This window comes from Bombina bombina, chromosome 3 (assembly GCF_027579735.1).
Source record: "Bombina bombina isolate aBomBom1 chromosome 3, aBomBom1.pri, whole genome shotgun sequence".
In the NCBI taxonomy this organism is placed as follows: domain Eukaryota; kingdom Metazoa; phylum Chordata; class Amphibia; order Anura; family Bombinatoridae; genus Bombina; species Bombina bombina.
The window spans coordinates 538,797,402-538,820,342 of NC_069501.1; the positions used below are offsets into that span (position 1 = coordinate 538,797,402).

General features: G+C 41.6%; 1 protein-coding gene across 1 annotated transcript in view; it reads left to right on the forward strand.

The window, feature by feature from the left end:
- ADPRS (ADP-ribosylserine hydrolase) overlaps positions 1-22,941 on the forward strand; it is a 73,604-nt gene that overhangs the window by 18,003 nt on the left and 32,660 nt on the right. The window contains exon 3 of the mRNA XM_053705361.1: positions 7,663-7,870. Coding sequence (XP_053561336.1) covers positions 7,663-7,870 — 208 coding nt within the window. The remainder of the gene's footprint in view (positions 1-7,662; positions 7,871-22,941) is intronic.

Consider the following 22,941-nt stretch of genomic DNA (forward strand, 5'->3'; position numbering starts at 1 on the left):
AAGTGGTAAAGCCTCATGGTGGTGGCCTTGGATGCTGTTTCTTTTGCTCGTTTTCATCTGAGACCTCTACAGTTATGTATGCTCAATCAATGGAACTATAATCACTTGGATCTGTCTTGGACAATTTCTCTGGATCCAGTGACAAGAGTGTCTCTTTCTTGGTGACTGTTTCAGGAACCCGTCATTCAGGGCATGTTTCCTACACTCATCCTGGGAGATTTTAACAGATGCGAGTTTGAAAGGCTGGGGCGCTGCCTGGCATTCTCAGAGAGCCCAAGGTACCAGGTTTCTGGAATTGAGGCCCCAGTTGTGTTCAGTCAGTTTTTATTTCAATCGGACAACATCACTGCGGTGGCCTATGTCAACCACCAGGATGGAATCCGCGGCTCTCTGGTGATGAGGGAGGTGTCTCGTATCCTTCAGTAGGCAAAGACGTATCCGTGCTAAATATCAGCTATCCATATTCTAGGCGTGGACAATTAGGAAGCAGATTTTCTGAGCAGATGGACACTGCACTCCAGGGAATGATCACTAATCCAGGAAGTGTTTTGCGAGATCACCCACAGGTAGGGTGCCCGGAGATAGATCTGATGGCTTCCAGACTCAATGCCAAACTTCTGAGATACGGGTCAAGAGCAAAAGATAATCAGGCAGAGTTGGTGGATGCTTTAGCAGTTCCTTGGCATTTTCTGCTTCTCCATGGTGGTTGCCTCAGAGGCCGGACTTTCTAGCTCAGGGTCCGTTCTATCAAAATCTAGATTCTCTGAGGCTGAAAGCATGGAGATTGAAAGCATAGAGTTGTCCCAGAGTGGAATATCTCGGGAGGTAATTGATACCCTATTTTAGGCTAGAAAGACCATTACCAGATGTATTTACCACAAGGTGTGGAGGGCTTATTTGTCTTGGTGTGCCGATTTATAGTTTTCCTTGGCACAAGGTGAAGATTTTGCACATTCTTCAGTTTCTACAGGGTGGTTTAGAGAAGGGCGTGTCTGCGTGTCTTAATCTATCTTTATCATTTCTGTATGTGAAGAACATTTGGAATGTGAAATATTCATATTTTCATGTCTGGTTAGCGCACATGAAAATATTTGATGGGGTTTGCCGCAAGAGTGTTTCTCCCCCCCATTAAGATGGTGAAAAAAAGAAGAGAGGCGCACAAATGTGTGTATCAATCGGTACAATTCGGCAAAACTCCAAATATTGTATGCACAGGGTACTCACACTTTGGCACAGCACACCAGTGTGCTTGTGGAAGCGGGCTGGCACTCAGAGCTGACCAGCTGGCTCTCTCCGGCACTTTCTTGGAAACAGTGGCTGTCCTGTATGTTAGACTGTCTGGTAGTGGTGTGCTTGTATTCAAACTCCAGGCTCAAGTTATATTAAAATGAATTAAAAACTTTTATTGCACAGGGTTAACAAGCACATATGAAATAGGTACAAGTAAAATATTGCTACGCGTTTCTCGGCCCTCCTGGCCGTTTCATCAGGCATATCCTGGGATGATGGAAACGTGCTGAGACTGAACTATGTGGTGCACATCTTGTTTTTTCAGGGATAGTTCTCATTGACATGCACCAAGAGCCTATCCAGTGCTGTAAACATAACAGCAGAGGATCTATATGTGGAGTTTATCGACAACCCAGCAGGCAGAGGCTGAGGGACCAGTCCCCAAGATACCTTTTGTGTGTAAGCTAGGATCTGCCTATTTAAGCATTGTTGAGTCAATCACAATGTTCAACCCAAGCAAGGACATATCTAAACATTTGGGTTCTTATAGAGGCGTCTGAGGCTGGAATAGACCAACCCTAAAATGGTTACTTAATCACATATAAAAGAAAGCGATCATCCGCAAACTTCATCTCATAGTATACAATGCAAATAATCAACCAGCAATGTTTAGAGGTTTTAGTCACTTAATCTCATTATTTTCAAGTCAGTCTGACAAACTAATTGAAAATTCATTTTTGGGTATCATTAGGAGTGTCACATCAATATATTTCTTTTTTAAGACAATGAGTCCACGGATCATCTTAATTACTAATGGGATATTCACCTCCTGGTCAGCAGGAGGAGGAAAAGAGCACCACAGCAAAGCTGTTAAATAGCTCCTCCCTTCCCTCCCAGTCCAGTCATTCTCTTTGCCTACGTTAGTGATAGGAAGAGGTAAAGTTAGGTGTTAGATTAGATTCTTCAATCAAGAGTTTATTATTTTTAAAGTAGTGCAAGATTGTGCTGCTTTGTTCTAGGGTGTAGCCGTAGTCCATATCAGTCTCTTCAGTAGGGCAGTGGTGGCTTTAGAGCAATGGGAACTTGCGGGACATAATTCTCACTGCGCCTCCCATACTGATGCTGCACTAACTCTGAAAAACTGAGGGGAATCTGACTCTCTTCCTTTTCTCACTGCGCCTCCCATATTCTGCTGCCCTTACCAAGAAAATTATTCAGGATTTTCGTTTATTTACAGGGCCATGGGAGGGAGAGGACCTCCTAAACCTGGGAACTGCCTTGCTGCCAGGCAGAAGATGAGGTAAGTGCTGACTTTATTTCTGGGGAGAGAAGGATCTCAGAAAACGTTTGGGCACTTTCTTTATTTAGACCTCATTGAACTTGGGCTCAGTTTCTCCTCCTCTATCAGGAGACGTAATGGCAGCTAGAACGCAGGCACTGGGTGACATGGGTTTCATCTCCTAGCTGTCTCATTTAATAATAGAGCCGACCGTGAGATTAAATTGAGTGTGTCAGAGTATGTGCTCTAAACGATCTCTGTCATATAGAGCTAACGGACTGAACAGCTGTTGAAGCTGAAGCTGTTCAGTCTGTTCTCTTACTCCCGGTGGCTATACTTAGAGATAGCAGACTGAGCAGCTTTTATTTCCAGTTCACAAATTTTATCTTGTTACTCCCGGTACCTTTACTTAAACAATGGCGACCGGGAGATAGCTTGTGCAACGCCCACGAGGGGCGGAGCTTATAAAGGGCGCCAAGGTTTTACACTTCTTCCTCCTTACACTTCTAAAAAAATCGCAAAGGAGTGGAGGAATTTAACTTTAGAGTGTGCGCCTTGCAGTGGGCACATCCTTCATATCACTTCCAGTTATCGGAAGAAACGGAGCAATGCTTGTCGCAGTTCTTGCGCTTAAGATAGCGCTATGGCATGGGCAGGATTGGTGTAGAGAGGCTGTCTTATGCCTCAGCTGGGAACAAGGGCCTCGCTTTCAGGCTGAGGTGTAGAGAGAGTTAGGCAATACCAAAATTCCTCTCATACTTATTCAATAATTTCTGACATCATAAAAATAAAGTGACTCTTTAAAATTTAAAGAGACAGTAACACTTGCTATATGTTGCTTTTTTTTATTAACAGGTTAAGCCTATCAATTATTCTGCCATATGTGAGTCAGATTTATTATGTAAGTGTAAATTACATTTGATAACACACATGCTGTGCAAGATATCGTTTTTTTTTTATTTAATTATTCTGCCATTGGTGAGGCAGATTGATTAAGTTAGTGTACATGACATTTTCTATCACACATGCAGTGCCCTGCGGTTCCTTGCAATTTTTATCTGGAGTTGCTGTGCAAGATATCGCTTTTTATTATTTTGCCATAGGTGAGACAGATTGATTAAGGAAGTGTACATTAAATTGTCTATCTCACATGCAGTGCCCTGCGGTTCCTTGCAATTTCCATCTGGAATTGCTGTACAAGACATCACTTCTTTAATGTCATGGCGATACATGTGAACAAAGAATGAACGTTTCTGATAAATTCTGCAATGTTTGCATGCTAATTTAGCTTACCACTGCACACGGAAATAAAAAGTAACTTTTTAAAATTTTAAAGACATAGTAACGTTTTTTATGTGTTAATTCTGTTAAAGAATCCAGCTGTTTATTTGTGTAATCCATCCTTTATGATTCAAGGTGGTCCAAGAGGCCCTGCTAGAGGTCTCTTGTTTTAGGCTTGGATTCCAATGTGGTTCTACCAATCCGCTTCTATTTCTCATTTATTGAGAAATCTTTAGTTGATGAGGATAGACTTGTCCCAAACCTTATTCCTCTAGGCACATTCTGCTTAGGAGCATAGTGACAATGGTCAGATATACCACAAATTTCTCCTAAGGTTTTACAAAAGAAATATTTATAGCCCAGATGGAGTTGTCCTGCTTTAATACATTTGTCTATTCTTTGCCCCACACTGTGGGAAAACGTGTGCAGGAGGTCTTCTTCCCTCAGGATAGTCTGACTCAGTGGTGGTTATTTCGAATGTTTCTTCCCTGCAGTTAAGGAGGAAGATATTTTGGTAATACCGGATAAGGATGAGGTAAATACCTTTATCTCATCAGGAGCTTCTTGAGGAAATTTTAGCTACTCTGGGTGGCTCAGACACCATTAGGTTTTTCTAATATTATGATGGACCTGTCATGGTGGAAGTATTCCTGTACCAGGTAGGGTTATAGGGTCCCCCCCTTTTCTTCCCTTACACCTAGAAGAAAGATAACCAGAGGAAAATAGAATCCCCTCGTTGGTCTAGAGTTTTTTTTAATTCAAAGGATAGTAGTTCCTTCGGGACTCTATACAGATGACGGACCCTATGATTAATAGTTAGAGGGTCTACATTGTCAACCTGCGGTTAGTGTGACTACTGTTTCCAGTGCAGCGTCGTACTGGCTTGTTGCGTTGTCTGTCTTCCATGGACAGACACCCCTCTCGCAGGAATAGGGGAAGGGCCTTTATGTGAGTAGGCTCCTTTTAATGTAATATAGTGAAAAGGGAAATTCTTTTATTCCTCCTACCAAGCACGGAGACCCTATTGGATTTAGAATAGGGGAAATCGGTTTAAGAAGCTTGCTGCTGACACAACATGAAGGGGCAGGTTCTTCTTCTCAATCAAGTTGGGTTTTTGATCATTATCGGTTCGTGGCTCCCTAAAAGGAGGGAACCTTCAGACCAATTTTAGACCTCAAGAGTCTAAACAAATTTCTCAGGGTTCCGTCTTTCAAGATGGAAAATATTTGTACCATTCTTCCATTGATCCAGGAGGGTCTATTTATGACAACAGTGGATTTAAAAGACACATATCTACAGGTTCCTATCCACAGGGATCATCACAAGTTCTTAGGCTTTGACTTTTTAGACAAACACTTCCAGTTTGTGGCTCTTCCTTTCGGTCTGACCACGGCTCCCAGTATCTTCACAATGGGTCTGGGGTCTATTCTGGCGGTACTAAGGCCACGGGGCATTGGGGTGCCACTTTATCTGGATGATATTCTAGTCCAGGCGCCTCTTTTCAACAAGCAGGATCCCTTACGACATGGTGTTATTCTTCCTGAGAACTCACGGGTGGAAGGTATATTTGGGAAAGAGTTCCTTAGTCCCAGATACAAGAGTGACTTTCTTGGGAACCATAATAGATTCCACATATATGTAAGATTTTTCTGACAGCAGTCAAAAAATCAAAGATGTCTATCCCTTCAGTCCACTCCTCGGCCGTCAGTGGCCCAGTGCATGGAGATAATCGGGCGGATGGTGGCAGCAATGGACATCATCCTGTTTGCTTGGTTCCACCTCAGGCCTCTGCAGCTAAGCATGCTCAGGCGATGGAACGGAGATTATGCAGACTTGTCTCCTCGACTGGAGCAGGAGACGAGGGACTCTCTTCAATGGTGGTTGTTTCTGGATCATCTCTCCCAGGGAACCTACTTCCGCAGACCGTCCTGGGTGATTGTGACAAGACGCCAGCCTTCTAGGGTGGGGAGCTGTCTGGGGTTCCCTAAAGGCTCAGGGAGTTTGGACTCAGTCGGAATCTATTTTCTTATAAACATCCTGGAACTGAGAGCGATCTTCAATGCTCTTCTGGCCTGGCCTCAGTTAGTCTCGGCCCAGTTTATCAGGTTCCAGTTGGACAACATAACTTCAGTGGCTTTCATCAATCATCAGGGAGGAACGAGGAGTTCCTTAGTGATGACCGAGGTAGCCAAGATAATTCAGTGGGCAGAGGCCCATTCTTGCTATCGGTCGGCGATCCACTTCCTAGGGGTGGACTACTGGGAGGCGGACTTTCTGAGCAGGCAGACCTTTCATCCGGGGGAGTGGGAACTCCATCCGGAAGTGTTCTCCAGCCTGACTCTCAAATAGGGTCAGCCAGAGTTAGATCTCATGGCATCTCGACAGTATGCCAAGCTCCCGAGATATGGGTCGAGGTCCAGGGATCCCCAGGCGGAACTGATAGATGCTGTGGCGGTTCCTTGGATCTTCAGTCTAGCATACCTATTTCCTCCGAAGAGGTTTTGGAGAAGGGTTTATCGACTAGTTTCCTAATGGGTCAAATCTCGGCCTTATCTATTTTGTTACACAAACGTCTGGCAGATGTCCCAGATGTACAATCCTTTTGTCAGGCCTTGGTCAGGATCAGGCCTGTGCTAAAACCAGTTACTCCTTCCTGGAGTCTTAATTTAGTTCTTAAAGTTTTTCAAGGGGCTCCATTTGAGCCTATGCTTTCCTTATTATCTTGGAAAGTTTTGTTTCTTGTTGCGCTTTGTTCCACTCGGAGAGTGTCAGAGCTCTCGACATTTCAGTTTGAGTCTCCTTACCTTATTTTCAATTCAGATAAGGTAGTTTTACGTACTAACTTAGGATTTCTTCCTAAAAGTATTTTCTGATCGGAACATTAATTAGGAGATGGTTGTTCCTCCTTTGTGTCCTAATCCTCCTTCTGCTCAATTTGGATGGGGTCCGTGTTTTTAAAACTTTATCCTGCAGGCGACTAAGGACTTTCATCAGTCTTCTTCTTTGTTTGTGGTTTTCTCAGGAAAACGTAAGGGACAGAAAGCTACGACTGCCTCTCTTTCTTTTTGGCTGAAGAGTATCATATGTTTTACATATGAGACTGCTGGACAGCAGTCTCCAGAAAGAGTTACGGCTCATTCCACGAGAGATGTTGCTTCCTCATGGACATTCAAAAATGAGGCTTCTGTGGAACAGATTTGCAAGGCTGCAAATTGGTCTTCTCTTCACACTTTTTCAAAGTTTTTTTTTTTCAAATTTGACTTTATCTTGGCGGAGGCTGTTTTTTGTTGGGAGAAAGGTTCTTCAAGCAGTGGTGCCTTCAGTTTAAGTTCCCTGTCTTGTCCCTCCCGTTTTATATCTGTACTCTAGCTTGGGTATTGAATCCCATTAGTAATTAAGATGATCCGTGGACTCGTCGTGTCTTTAAAAAGAAAAGAAAATGTATGCTTACCTGATAAATGTATTTCTTTTTTGACACGATGAGTCCACGGCGCGCCCTGGTTCTTTTAGACAGGTTGTGGGTTATTATAAACTTCAGACACCCCTGCACCTTTTTTTTCCCTTTCTCTACCTAACTTCGGTCGAATGACTGAAGTGGGAGGGAAGGGAGGAGCTATTTAACAGCTTTGCTGTGGTGCTCTTTGCCTCCTCCTGCTGACCAGGTGGTGAATATCCCATTAGTAATTAAGATGATCCGTGGACTCATCGTGTCAAAAAAGAAATAAATTTATCAGGTAAGCATAAATTTTCTTTTTTACTAGCTCACATGCAGTAGTTTTCAAAGTGAATAAACCCAAACAACTTGTATTAATAAACTGTATTTAAATACTATATTTTATTTCACATGCATTTTTTTTTTTTTTAAATTCAAGGTTTACCAATGAGTATCTCACAGACCCAGATCGAGGATATGGGATGGCTGTCGTAGTTGTATTTAAGAAACTGGGATGTGGACAGTATGTTAATGTGTTTTCTCCTGCTAAGGAGCAGTTTAATGGAAAAGGGTCATTTGGAAATGGAGCAGCAATGAGGGTGGTAGGAGTACCATTGGCCTACCCCACTGTGCAGGACATCATAAAGGTCAGTTTTAGGTTCTGATATGAATGTGTTCATTCCCATATGAATGAATAAACATCTAATATTTATAATACAGTTAGAAAGTATAAGTGAAGGTTGCAATTGACAATAGTGTGGTTTTGTTTTGTTAAATACATTTCAAATAATCTCATATAGATCAGAGAACATAGATCATATGGTTAACAGGCTATACTGAAACAATGTCTCTTAAAATATCACAAATTCTCTGTTATGTATGACTTGCTCACATTACTATTTATTTAGCTTTGTTAACCATGCGCTTTCCCAAGCAAAACCACTTGATTCCTAGTTACTGTGACTTATAGTGCTGCCTGAAATGCATATTTTTATTCTAGTCAGTTTGTGGTGTGTTATATTTTCATAGAGGAGCTTGATATTAATGTTGAAATAGTTTTTATTAAATTCTAAATGTGTCAGTATACAAAAGAGGTCAAGAAATTAAATAACATATAAAATGTTCTTTAAAGGGATATTAAACCCATTTTTTTTATTAGTGATTCGGATGGAGGATACAATTTTTAGCCAACTTTCTAATTTACTCCTATAATCAATATTTATTTGTTCTCTTGGTATCTTTATTTGAAAAGCAGGAATGTAAAGCTTGGTAGCCGGCCCATTTTTGGTGCAGCACCTGGGTAGCGCTTCCTGATTGGTGGCTAAATGTATTCTTAAATAAATAGTCTTATTTCCTAAGTTGTATCTTGAAATCTAGAATTGCACAGAAGCCTAAGAATACTTAAAAGTACTACATCTGAAAACCTCTTTCTAAAGGACTGTAATTATTGTACGTAGGGAGTCATTGGTTATCTTGTAAAATCCAATAAAACCCATATCTTTTGAAAGTTTTCTGTATTGTTTTGGAGCCATGCTGCTTATTCTGACATCTTATAAAAAAAACTGATTTTACTCACTATCTCATCCCACCTGGGAGCTCCCTCCTTCCATTGTCTTGCAATACAAATTCTTGTGGCAGTGCAAGCTATTCTAATAAACTGGTTAATGTGAGTGTTGAACTTTGTTTATTTGTAGTAGAGCTGTAAAAAATAAGTTTCATTTAAAATTCTGCTTAGTTAGGCAGAGTCTAGTCCAGATAGCTGCAATCTCTAAACATCCCAACCACATATGTATATAAGTACCCTCCGATCCACAGCCTCTATAGCATCATTTTGAGTTATTTGTTTTGTCTGCGAGGTGATTACGGGTGTGAGATACCATCTGAAGGTTGTTTTAATAGTATTTTCCCTCAAATCTGCACTAATTAGTGCTCTGTATGAGTTATAAAAATGTCATTCCACTTTTCAGAGTAATATTTAGTCCTCAGCTCTTTCTCCCATCTAATTAATAGGCCTGATTTGTCACCACTCAAGTGCCAAGTATAGTTGTGTAATTGTTTTCTTAGGTCTATATTTAGAGCTACAGAAGATTTAAAGTGTAGTTGCTGCTCTCATCTTAAAGGATTACTTTCTGTTATAATTTTTAAGCCAAACAACTAACATATTAAAGTTAATAATAAACATTAATTAAAACCTACTGACCTATATTTTCTCCAAAACGAAGTTTCATAACGTTCTAAAAGTTATATCTTTTATTCGCCGATGATGTCACGTTATCCTGCCCACTATTTTCAGCACTGCATGTTCAAAATACTTAAACCAATAACTTTGTGTTTAAAGCGCCATTTTGAAACCTAGGTATTGTAAACGGGTTGGTACAGAGCAAAGGATACCCACGGAGTGGGTTTGGAAAACAATTAAATTTGCAGACAAGATTTCTGATATACGGTAGAGATATGTTAATGAAATGCTATTGATAAAAAGCGTATTTGGGGTAGTTAGTTAGTAACAGGCATAGAAAATATTTACTTACAGTGGCCCTTTAATATCAGAAGTGTAATCTTTAATGGCAGATGCCAATTGTAGATATACATAGCAATGTAATCCTAAAGTGTTTAGGTTTTCTCTTAATCAAATTAATGTCAGTATTTTACTCCTTTCTACTATGATTGCCTCTCTGTTCAATTTCTTATGCTCCCATTTCCCTATTGTTGTGTTTGATAATAAGGGCATATATATTTCAAAGGAAGTTTCAAAGAGTTATTGGGGAGTAACTTTAAAGTTTGTCAGCATAGACCACTGCTGCATTGTTAAATTTAAAATGGAAACTGAGTGTTCTGTTGAGGTGTTGTGGTATATGGTCTCCAAATTATATCTTCCTTTGTTAGTAAATCCCCCCCCCATATCTGATTCTATAGTGGTCCATCTGATGATCTCCTTCCTCTTATGCAGTATAGAGGTTTGTGCTAGTCTTGCGGCCTGATAAAAGTCTCAGAGATTGGGTGCTCTCCCCCCCATAGTCTAGTCTGAAAAAATTGGGAAATTCTCTTATCTAGTTTAGTGAATTTGAAGTATAAATTCATAAAAATAGATCTCCCTGTCTTTTCAGGTTTAGTGGATTTCTTTACCGACATGTTCAGCAATATTTCTGTTTTCCTTGTTAGTTAAGACATTAGAGAGAGATCCACAAATTCACCACTAGATGGCAGTTCTATCTCGCATATATCTGTGGCGGCTTTACCATCGGTATCGCATTTGCCTGAAATTTATACAACCTTTCCAAACCTGAACACACATGCAGTCATATGGATTTTTAGAAAATTGTTTTGCTTAATTTGGTTTTGTAATTTGATCAGTTAGATAAAATATATATTATTATAGAGGGACAAATACATTAACTGTAAAGTTGTATCCAGAGACTGCAGAGTCAGATTGCCACCCTGCTAATCATGGAATAAAGTTCTCCGAATTTATCATCCTCTAGGGGAGTTGTGACAAGTATACATTTAAAAAAAAGAAATCATTTCTGTTGCGGTGTTGTACAATCTGTAGGTGGACAAGTGAATATAAAAACCATATAGTTTTGACCAATATGCTCATTGTATGCAAAAGCAGTGGTTAGAGGCATGGACCAGTAGATTGGTGGTGTTAAGAAAGTTTTGTTATTTGTAGCATGCTGTGATCAGCACAAGTGACACAGAATGTGTTTATCGTCTAAATTCACCGAATGGCTTCCCTGCATAAGCCCCAAGTTGTACTCACGGTCTGGTCTATAGAATTTTTATGGCACCAATGATGCTTATAGGCAAGTGTCTCAAGCGTTTTAGTCCTCGGTTCTCATTCACCGTCGGGTTTTTGCTCTGTTTTCACATGGGATTTAAGTTTTTTGTTGCGGCTATAACTGCCACGTGGGTTGTTGCTGTCTTGGCAGTTTATTTAATGTTCTCCCTTCGCTGTTACCGGAGTCATTCACTCTGCTAATACCTCTGTGACTTCTAAGGTGTAGTATAGCTGGTCTGCGGGGTCAGTAGGCACCTACATGTAGTTTAAGCACTCCTTTAGCTCCAACGGAGCCTCAGCCAAATGCAGCCATCACAGAGCACTGTCAGGCTCTGCCCATGTAAAATGAACACTGAACCCAAATTTTTTTCTTTGGTGATTCAGATAGAGCATGCAATTTACTAATTTACTCCTATTATCAATTTTTCTTCGTTCTCTTGCTATCTTTATTTGAAAAATAAGGCATCTAAGCTTTTTTTTTTGGGTTCAGGACTCTGGACAGCACAATTTTATTGGTGGATGAATTTATACACCAATCAGGAAGGAAAACCCAGGTTGTTCACCAAAAATGGGCCAGCATCTAAACTTATATTCTTGCATTTCAAATAAAGATACCAAGAGAATAAAGAAAATTTGATAATAGGAGTAAATTAGAAAGTTGTTTAAAATGTCATGCTCTATCTGAATCAGGAAAGAAAAAATGTGGGTTCAGTGTCCCTTTTAATAGCTTTATTACCCTATTAATGTTGAGGATGATGGATGCTTGTATACTTAGAACCCAGATATAGGGGGATCTAAAGTACGGGTACAACTGCTGTATTGTGCTTGGCTCTCTTCTATTAAGACTGTAAACTTAGTGGTCTCATAATAAGATATATTCCCTCTTGACAGTACTTTCACACTGTATCTATCAGGTTCCAGTTATTATGTATTATGTTTTAGTTTTACTTGAACATATGCTATATCAGGGCGCAAAACTCCAAGTCCTAAGCCAATAGCCAGGCCAAAATGTTACTCGCCTCTGATCCCACCCATCACCGGCCCACACCACACCCCCTTTTTGCATATGTTGAAACACCTTTATTGTGCAGTAATTTTTTTATTTTTTTTAAACCATAACAAATGAAGTCCTCTTAATAAAATGATGTGCCATTTGGCACAGTGTATATACTTAATTTATCTCCTTCTCACATGATGTAAAGTTGTGTAAACCAGGGTAAGTTCGATCAAAGGCAGCAGCGACCTGAAACAAATGAGTTATGTACAATTTATTATTTTTTTATTAAATAGATATGAAAATAATAACCAAATAAAGTTGTCACGTGATTAGACTGCCACTTTATTCAAATAAAGTAAACTTGGGAATTTCACTCATAAGCTAAATCAGTCTGTACGGATTACTGTAGTGCAAAGTTTAACATTGACTATACACTTGACTGAATCAGAGAGTTTAAGAAATGTAGTATGTATATCTATGTGTGTGTATGTATATATATATATATATATATATATATATATATATATATATATATATATATATATATATATATATATATATATATGTATATGTATGTGTATATATATACAGTATATATATATATATATATATATATATATATATATACACACACACTGACTTGAGAGCGACTTGAATGAGAGAAAAGGTAAGTATAGCAGTAAAAGAGCAGGAACAATTTGCTTTTTTAATTTCTCTTGTAAGATGTATCGAGTCCACGGATTCATCCATACTTATGGGATATTCTCCTTCCCTACAGGAAGTGGCAGAGAGAGCACCACAGCAGAGCTGTCTATATAGCTCCTTCCTTAGCTCCACCCCCAGTCATTCTCTCTCTCTCTCTGCCTAACTGCTAGAAAGGGCAAAGTGAGTGTGGTGACAAAAATGTTAGTTTTTATTTTCTCAAGCAAAAGTTTGTTATTTTAAATGGTACCGGTGTGTACTATTTACTCTCTGGCAGAAAAGGGATGAAGATTTCTGCAAGGAGGATGATGATCTTAGCATTTCTCTTGTAAGGTGTATCCAGTCCACGGATTCATCCATTACTTGTGGGATATTCTCCTTCCCAACAGGAAGCTGCAAGAGGATCACCCACAGCAGAGCTGTCTATATAGCTCCTCCCCTAACTGCCACTCCCAGTCATTCTCTTGCAGCTCTCGACAAGGGAAGTAGCTAGAGAGATGTGGTGAATTAATGTAGTTTATCTTCAATCAAAAGTTTGTTATTTTTAAACGGTGCCGGCATTGTACTGTTTTTTTACCTCAGACAGAAATTAGACGGCCTTCTGGTTTGAGTCTTTAGAAGAGGCTCTACAGGTAGAAACCCCATTGGATGATATCCTTGACAAGCTTAAAGCCTTTAAGCTAGCCAATTCATTTGTTTCTGACGCCGTTGTTCATTTAACCAAACTAACGGCTAAGAACTCAGGTTTTGCTATTCAGGCGCGTAGGGCGCTATGGCTTAAATCCTGGTCAGCTGACGTTACTTCAAAGTCTAAGCTTCTCAACATTCCCTTCAAAGGGCAGACCCTATTCGGGCCTGGACTGAAGGAGATCATTTCTGATATTACTGGAGGAAAAGGTCACGCCCTTCCTCAGGATAGGTCCAACAAATTAAGGACCAAACAGTCTAATTTTCGTGCCTTTCGAAACTTCAAGAGTGGCGCAGCTTCAACTTCCTCTAACACAAAGCAAGAGGGAAATTTTGCCCAGTCCAAACCGGTCTGGAGACCTAACCAGACTTGGAACAAAGGAAAGCAGGCCAAAAAACCTGCTGCTGCCTCTAAAACAGCATGAAAGATCAGCCCCCGATCCGGTAACGGATCTAGTAGGGGGCAGACTTTCTCTCTTCGCCCAGGCTTGGGCAAGAGATGTCCAGGATCCCTGGGCATTGGAAATTGTGTCCCAGGGATATCTTCTGGACTTCAAAGCTTCTTCCCCAAAAGGAAGATTTCATCTCTCACAATTATCTGCACACCAGATAAAGAGAGAGGCATTCTTACATTGTGTTCAAGACCTCCTAGTTATGGGAGTGATCCAACCAGTTCCAAAGGAGGAACAGGGGCAAGGCTTCTATTCAAATCTGTTTGTGGTTCCCAAGAAAGAGGGAACCTTCAGACCAATCTTAGATCTCAAGATCCTAAACAAATTTCTCAGGGTCCCATCCTTCAAGATGGAGACTATTCGAACCATCCTACCTACGATCCAGGAGGGTCAATATATGAGTACCGTGGACTTAAAGGATGCTTCTCTGCACATTCCGATACACAGAGATCATCATCGGTTTCTCAGGTTCGCCTTCCTAGACAGGCATTACCAGTTTGTGGCTCTTCCCTTTGGGTTAGCTACGGAAAGGGGTCACTCCTAGCGGTCCTAAGGCCGTGGGGTATAGCAGTAGCCCCTTACCTAGACGACATTCTAATACAGGCGTCGAATTTTCAAATCGCCAGGTCCCATACAGACTTTGTTCTGACATTTCTGTGGTCACATGGGTGGAAAGTGAACGAAGAAAAAAGTTCTCTATCCCCTCTCACAAGAGTTTCCTTCCTAGGAACTCTGATAGATTCTGTAGAAATGAAGATTTACCTGACAGAGGCCAGGTTGTCAAAACTTCTAAATTCCTGCCGTGTTCTTTATTCTACTTCTCGCCCTTCAGTGGCTCAGTGTATGGAAGTAATCGGCTTAATGGTAGCGGCAATGGACATAGTGCCGTTTGCCCGCCTACATCTCAGACCGCTGCAACTCTGCATGCTCAGTCAGTGGAATGGGGATTACACGGATTTGTCCCCTCTACTAAATCTGGATCAAGAGACCAGGGATACTCTTCTGGTGGTTATCTCTGGTCCATCTGTCCAAGGGTATGACCTTCCGCAGGCCAGATTGGACAATAGTAACGACAGATGCCAGCCTTCTGGGCTGGGGTGCAGTCTGGAACTCCCTGAAGGCTCAGGGCTTGTGGACTGAGGAGGAGACACTCCTTCCGATTAACATTCTGGAACTAAGAGCGATATTCAATGCTCTTCAGGCTTGGCCTCAGCTAGCTGCGGTCAGGTTCATCAGATTTCAGTCGGACAACATCACAACTGTAGCCTACATCAACCATCAAGGGGGAACAAGGAGTTCCCTAGCAATGTTGGAGGTTTCAAAAATAATTCTATGGGCAGTGGTTCACTCTTGCCATCTATCAGCTATCCATATCCCAGGAGTAGAGAACTGGGAGGCGGATTTTCTAAGTCGACAGACTTTTCATCCGGGGGAGTGGGAACTCCATCCGGAGGTGTTTGCACAGTTGATTCAACTTTGGGGCAAACCAGAACTGGATCTCATGGCGTCTCGTCAGAACACCAAGCTTCCTTGTTACGGATCCAGGTCCAGGGATCCCAAGGCAGCGCTGATAGATGCTCTAGCAGCGCCTTGGTCTTTCAACCTGGCTTATGTGTTTCCACCGTTTCCTCTGCTCCCTCGTCTGATTGCCAAGATCAAGCAGGAGAGAGCTTCGGTGATTTTGATAGCACCTGCGTGGCCACGCAGGACTTGGTATGCAGATCTGGTGGACATGTCATCCCTTCCACCATGGACTCTACCACTGAGGCAGGAAATTCTACTTCAGAGTCCTTTCAACCATCCAAATCTAATTTCTCTACGTCTGACTGCTTGGAGATTGAACGCTTGATTTTATCAAAACGTGGTTTCTCCGAATCGGTCATTGATACCTTAATTCAGGCTCGAAAGCCTTTCACCAGGAAAATCTATCATAAGATATGGTGTAAATATCTTCATTGGTGTGAATCCAAGGGTTACTCATGGAGTAAAGTCAGGATTCCCAGGATATTATCTTTTCTCCAAGAAGGATTGGAGAAGGGATTGTCAGCTAGTTCCTTAAAGGGACAGATTTCTGCTCTGTCTATTCTTTCGCACAAGCGTCTGGTGGATGTTCCAGACGTTCAGGCGTTTTGTCAGGCTTTAGTTAGAATCAAGCCTTTGTTTAAACCTGTTGCTCCGCCATGGAGTTTAAATTTAGTTCTTAAAGTTCTTCAAGGGGTTCCATTTGAACCTCTGCATTCCATAGATATCAAGCTTTTATCTTGGAAAGTTCTGTTTTTGGTAGCTATCTCTTTGGCTCGAAGAGTTTCAGAGTTATCTGCCTTGCAGTGTGATCCCTTTATCTGATCTTCCATGCAGATAAGGTAGTTTTGCGTACCAAACCTGGGTTTCTTCCTAAGGTGGTATCTAATAAGGATATCAATCAGGAGATTGTTGTTCCGTCACTGTGTCCTAATCCTTCTTCAAAAAAGAAACGTCTATTACACAATCTTGACGGGGTTCGTGCTTTAAAGTTTTATTTACAAGCTACTAAAGATTTTCTTCAAACATCTGTATTTTTGTTGTCTACTCTGGACAGAAGAAAAGCCAAAAGGCTTCAGCAACTTCTATTTCCTTTTGGTTAAGAAGTATAATCCGCTTAGCTTATGAGATTGCTGGCCAGCAGCCTCCTGAAAGAATTACTGCTCATTCCACTAGAGCGGTGGCTTCCACATGGGCTTTTAAAAATGAGGCTTCTGTTGAACAGATTTGTAAGGCGGCGACTTGGTCTTTGCTTCATACTTTTTCTAAATTCTACAAATTTGATACTTTTGCTTCTTCGGAGGCTATTTTTGGGAGAAAGGTCTTACTGGCAGTGGTGCCTTCCGTTTAAGCGCCTGCCTTGTCCCTCCCTTCATCCGTGTCCTATAGCTTTGGTATTGGTATCCCACAAGTAATGGATGAATCTGTGGACTGGATACACCTTACAAGAGAAAACAAAATTTATGCTTACCTGATAAATTTATTTCTCTTGTGGTGTATCAAGTCCACGGCTCGCCCTGTCATTTTAAGGCAGGTGTTTTTTATTTTTAAACTACAGTCACCACTGCACCCTATAGTTTCTCCTTTCTCTTGCTTGTCTTCGTTCGAATGACTGGGAGTGGCAGTTAGGGGAGGAGCTATATAGACAGCTCTGCTGTGGGTGATCCTCTTGCAGCTTCCTGTTGGGAAGGAGAATATCCCACAAGTAATGGATGAATCCGAGGACTGGATACACCACAAGAGAAATAAATTTATCAGGTAAGCATAAATTTTGTTTTTGTAACTAAGATCCACTGCTGTTCTCACAAGGGCTGAAGAGTACAGGAAAACTTCAGTTGGGGGAACAGTTTGCAGGCTAAACTGCATTAAGGTATGTTCAGTCTATTTTTTTCTAGACAGACTGTGTTATTTCTAGAAAAGGCTGGCAATATCCCCATGAGGGAAAGGTAAGCTGTATTCAGTAAAAGAGGAATCCAAGCTTGCATAAAGGGATCATAGTTACTGGTGACACTAATAGGAAAAAACGTTTTGGTTTAGTTACAAATAAAACGTTTTTTGAGGGACTTTAAGGGGTCTTTGTGGCTTGTTTAAGGGTTATTAACCCACATGGCTAGTTTAAGAAACACTCTGTGGTGTTTTTTATGCCCCATAACATTGAGTGAGGTGGGAGGGGCCTATTTTCAGTTGCACAGTTTATTTACCTCAGAAGAATCCAGCTACTTCTCCAGAGATTCCTGCTGTATTTGAGGGCTGTAAAGAGGTTTTTCCCCCCCACAAATCGTTCCTAAAGGGCAGGTAGGCGCCACAGCAGACCTGTGGCAAGGTGCTGAACGTTATTTTGCCGGTTTTTAAGTTTTTTCAATCCGGTTTTTACATTAAGGGGTTAATTGTTTATTTGTATAGTTGTGCAAAGTTACTAAGGCTTTATGATGCTACTGTAAATATTTTGTTGTGTTTACTGCTTTTTTACACTGTTTTGCAGAGTTTGTGCAGCTTTTTTTCTCTTAAAGGCACAGTACCGTTTTTGTTTAAAATGTTATTTACTTTGATTAAAGTGTTTTCCAAGCTTGTTTGTTACATTACTAGCCTGTTTAACATGTATGACACCAAGGAGAATCCTTGTTCTATGTGTTTAGAAGCCATTGTGGAACCCCCTCTTAGAATGTGTCCCACTTGCACTGATATGTCTATAAATTATAAAGAGCATATTTTAGCACTTAAAAATATTGCAATAGATGATTCTCAGAAGGAAATTAGGGTTTAGCATCTAGCTCTCCCCAAGTGTCACAACCAGTAACACCCGAACAAGTGATGCCAAGTACCTCTAGTGCATCTAATTCATTTACTTTACAAGACATGGCCACAGTTATGAATACAACCCTCACAAAGGTTTTTTCTAAACTGCCTGGTTTACAAGGAAAGCGTGTCAGCTCTGGGTTAAGAACAAATGCTGAGCCATCTGACGCTTTAGTAGCCGTATCCGATATACCCTCACAATGTTCTGAAGTAGGGGTAAGGGATTTGTTATCTGAGGGAGAGATTTCTGATTCAGGAAAGACGCTCCCTCAGACAGATTCTGATATGACGGCCTTTAAATTTAAGCTTGAACACCTCCGCTTATTGCTCAAGGAGGTATTGGCTACTCTAGATGATTGTGACCCTATAGTGGTCCCAGAGAAATTGTTTAAAATGGACAAATACTTAGAGGTTCCTGTTTACACTGATGCTTTTCCAGTCCCTAAGAGGATTGTGACTATTGTTACTAAAGAGTGGGATAGACCAGGTATTCCGTTCGCTCCCCCTCCTGTTTTTAAGAAAATGTTTCCCATATCTGACACCATACAGGACTCGTGGCAGACTGTTCCTAAGGTGGAGGGAGCTATTTCTACTATTGCTAAGCGTACAACTATACCTATCGAAGACAGTTGTGCTTTCAAAGATCCTATGGATAAAAAATTAGAGGGTCTCCTAAAGAAAATTTTTGTTCATCAAGGTTTTCTTCTCCAACCTATTGCATGCATTGTTCCTGTAACTACTGCAGCTGCTTTCTGGTTTGAGGCTCTAGAAGAGGCTCTCCAGGTGGAAACTCCATTAGAGGATATTATGGATAGAATTAAGGCCCTTAAGTTGGCTAATTCTTTCATTACAGATCCTGGTCTGCTGTTGTGTCATCAAAATCTAAATTGTTGAACATCCCTTTCAATGGAAAGACCCTATTCGGGCCTGCACTGTAAGAAATTATTTCAGACATCACTTGAGGGAAAGGCCATGCCCTCCCTCAGGATAAAACAAATAAGATGAGGACTAAACAAAATTTTCGTTCCTTTCGGAACTTAGAGGGTGGTCCCGCTTCAGCTTCCCCTGCAGCATAGCAAGAGGGGAATTCTGTCCAATCCAAGTCAGTCTGGAGACCTAACCAGGCTTGGAACAAAGGTAAACAGGCCAAGAAGCCTGCTGCTGCCTCTAAGATCTGGGACCGGATCTAGTAGGGGGCAGACTCTCTCTCTTTGCTTGGGCAAGAGATGTTCACGATTCCTGGGCTTTAGAAATTGTGTCCCAAGGATATCTTCTGGACTTCAAAGCCCCCCCCCCAAGGGGGAGATTTCACATTTCTCAATTGTCTGCAAACCAGACAAAGAGAGAGGCATTCTTATGCTGTGTAGAAGACCTACATACCATGGGAGTGATTCGCCCAGTTCCAAGAGCGGAACAAGGGCTAGGATTTTACTCCAACCTGTTTGTGGTTCCCAAAAAAGAGGGATCTTTCAGACCAATCTTGGATCTCAAAATTCTAAACAAATTCCTCAGAGTACCATCTTTCAAGATAGGGACTATTCTTCCTCTGATCCAGGAGGGTCAATATACGACTACCGTGGACTTAAAGGATGCGTATCTACACATCCCTATTCACAGAGATCATCATCAATTCCTCAGATTCGCCTTTCTGGACAGGCATTACCAGTTTGTGGCCCTTCCCTTCGGGTTGGCCACGGCTCCCAGAATTTTCACAAAGGTGCTAGGGTCCCTTTTGGCGGTTCTAAGACCGCGGGGTGTAGCAGTGGCTCCTTATCTAGACGACATCTTAATTCAGGCGTCGACTTTCAAGCTAGCCAAGTCTCACACGGACATCGTGTTGGCTTTTCTGAGATCTCACGGGTGGAAGGTGAACATAAAAAAGGGTTCTCTCTTCCCTCTCACAAGAGTTTCCTTCCTAGGGACTCTGATAGACTCGGTGGAAATGAAAATATTTCTGATGGAGGTCAGAAAATCAAAACTTTTAATCGCTTGCCAAGCTCTTCATTTCATTCCTCGGCCATCAGTGGCTCAGTGTATGGAGGTAATCGGACTTATGGTAGCGGCAATGGACATAGTTCCTTATGCCCGCCTACACCTTAGACCACTGCAACTATGCATGCTCAAACAGTGGAATGGGGATTATGCAGATTTATCGCCTCAACTGCATCTGGACCAAGAGACCAGAGATTCTCTTGTCTGGTGGTTGGTCTCGGGAGGAATCTCTCCTCCCGATAAACATTCTAGAACTGAGAGTGATATTCAATGCGCTTCAGGCGTGGCCTCAGCTAGCTGTGGCAAAATTCATCAGATTTCAGTCGGACAACATCACGACTGTAGCCTATATCAATCATCAAGGAGGAACACTTGAGTTCTCTAGCAATGATGGAGGTAACCAAAATTATCCGATGGGCGGAGGATCACTCTTGCCATCTCTCAGGAATCCATATCCCAGGGGTAGAGAACTGGGAGGCGGATTTCCTAAATCGTCAGACTTTTTATCCGGGGGAGTGGGAGCTCCATCCGGAGGTATTTGCCCAGCTGACTCAGCTATGGGGCACACTAGAATTGGATCTGATGGCGTCCCGACAGAACGCCAAACTTCAGCGTTACGGGTCCAGGTCCCGGGATCCCCAGGCGGTACTGATAGATGCTCTAGCAGTGCCCTGGTCCTTCAATCTGGCTTATGTATTTCCACCGTTTCCTCTCCTCCCACGTCTGGTTGCCAGAATCAAGCAGGAGAGAGCTTCAGTGATTCTGATAGCGCCTGTGTGGCCACGCAGGACTTGGTATGCAGACCTGGTGGACATGTCATCTGTTCCACCGTGGACTCTGCCAATGAGGCAGTACCTTCTAATCCAAAGTCCGTTCAAGCATCCAAATCTAATTTCTCTTGTAAGGTGTATCCAGTCCACGGGTTCATCCATTACTTGTGGGATAGTCTCCTTCCCAACAGGAAGTTGCAAGAGGACACCCACAGCAGAGCTGTCTATATAGCTCCTCCCCTAACTGCCACCCCCAGTCATTCTCTTGCAACTCTCGACAAGATAGGAAGTATCAAGAGATATGTGGTGACTTAGTGTAGTTTTACCTTCAATCAAAAGTTTTGTTATTTTTAAACGGTACCGGCGTTGTATTGTTTTGCTCTCAGGCAGAAATTAGAAGTAGAATTCTGCCTGGAGGTTTTATGATCTTAGCGGTTTGTAACTAAGGTCCATTGCTGTTCTCACACATAACTGAAGAGTATGGGACAACTTCAGTTGGGGGAACGGTCTGCAGATTACCTGCTTTGAGGTATGTTTAGTATTTTTATTTCTAGAGAGATGAATAAGTTCTAGAAAATGCTGACAGAGCCTTGTGTATTTGAGGTAAGCCTGATGCAGTGATTTAACAGCGACTGGGATCATGCTTACAAAACAGGGTAATACTCATGTTAATATTCATATTACTTAGTGACAAAACGTTTACATGACTTCATAAATAGGACGTTTTTTTTTCTCTGAGGGAGATAAGTCTTTATTTGGGGCCTAGTTTCCACATGGCTAGTTAGATACTCCCAGGAGTATTTTCTTAAGGCCCCTCTGACATCCAGTACATGGTGGGAGGGGCCTATTTTAGCGCTCTAGATGCGCAGTTTTAATTCAGACTGAGACATCCAGCTTCCCTAGAGTAGTCCTCTGGCATCTGAGGACCATTACAAAGGGTTATTTCTGCACAAAATCATATTTGAGGGCAGGTAGGAGCCTCAGCAGAGCTGTGGCAAGGTGCTCAACTGTCTTTTTTAACGTTTTTTCAATCCAGTTTGGGGCCTAAGGGGTTAATCATCCATTTGCAAGTGGGTGCAATGTTGCTTTAGTCCCTTACACACACTGTAAAAATTTCAAAGACTTCACTATATTTTTACACTGTTTTGCAGTTTAAGTGCTAGTTTTTTTCTCTTAAAGGCACAGTAACGTTTTTGTTTAATTGCTGTTTCACCTTTATTAAAGTGTTTTCCAAGCTTGCTTGTCTCATTACTAGTCTGTTAAACATGTCTGACATAGAGGAAACTCCTTGTTCAATATGTTTGGAAGCCATTGTGGAATCCCCTCTTAGAATGTGTACCAAATATACTGAAATTTCTATAAACTATAAAGACCATATTATGGCGCTTAAAGATTTATCTCCAGAGGATTCTCTGACTGAAAAGAGGGAGATTATGCCATCTAACTCTCCCCATGTGTCAGAACCTATAACTCCCGCTCAAGTGACGCCAAGTACATCTAGCGCGTCTAATTCTTTTACCTTACAGGACATGGTGGCAGTTATGAATGCTACCCTCACAGAGGTATTCTCCAAACTGCCAGGGCTACAAGGAAAGCGAGAGCTCTGGGGCTAGAACTAATACAGAGCTTTCTGACGCTTTATTGCCTGTGTCCGATATACCCTCACAATACTCGGAAGCCGAGGCAGGTGAGCTTCTATCTGTGGGTGACATTTCAGACTCAGGGAAGGCGTTACTTCAGTCTGATTCTGAGATGACAGCGTTTAAATTTAAGCTTGAACACCTCCGCTTATTGCTTAGGGAGGTTTTAGCGACTCTGGATGACTCTGACCCCATTGTGGTTCCAGAGAAATTGTGTAAAATGGACAAATACTTTGCAGTGCCTGTTTACACTGATGTTTCTCTTGTTAAGTGTGTTCAGTCCACGGGTCATCCATTACTTATGAGATATATTTTCCTTCCCAACAGGAAGATGCAAGAGGATCACCCAAGCAGAGCTGCTATATAGCTTCTCCCCTCACATG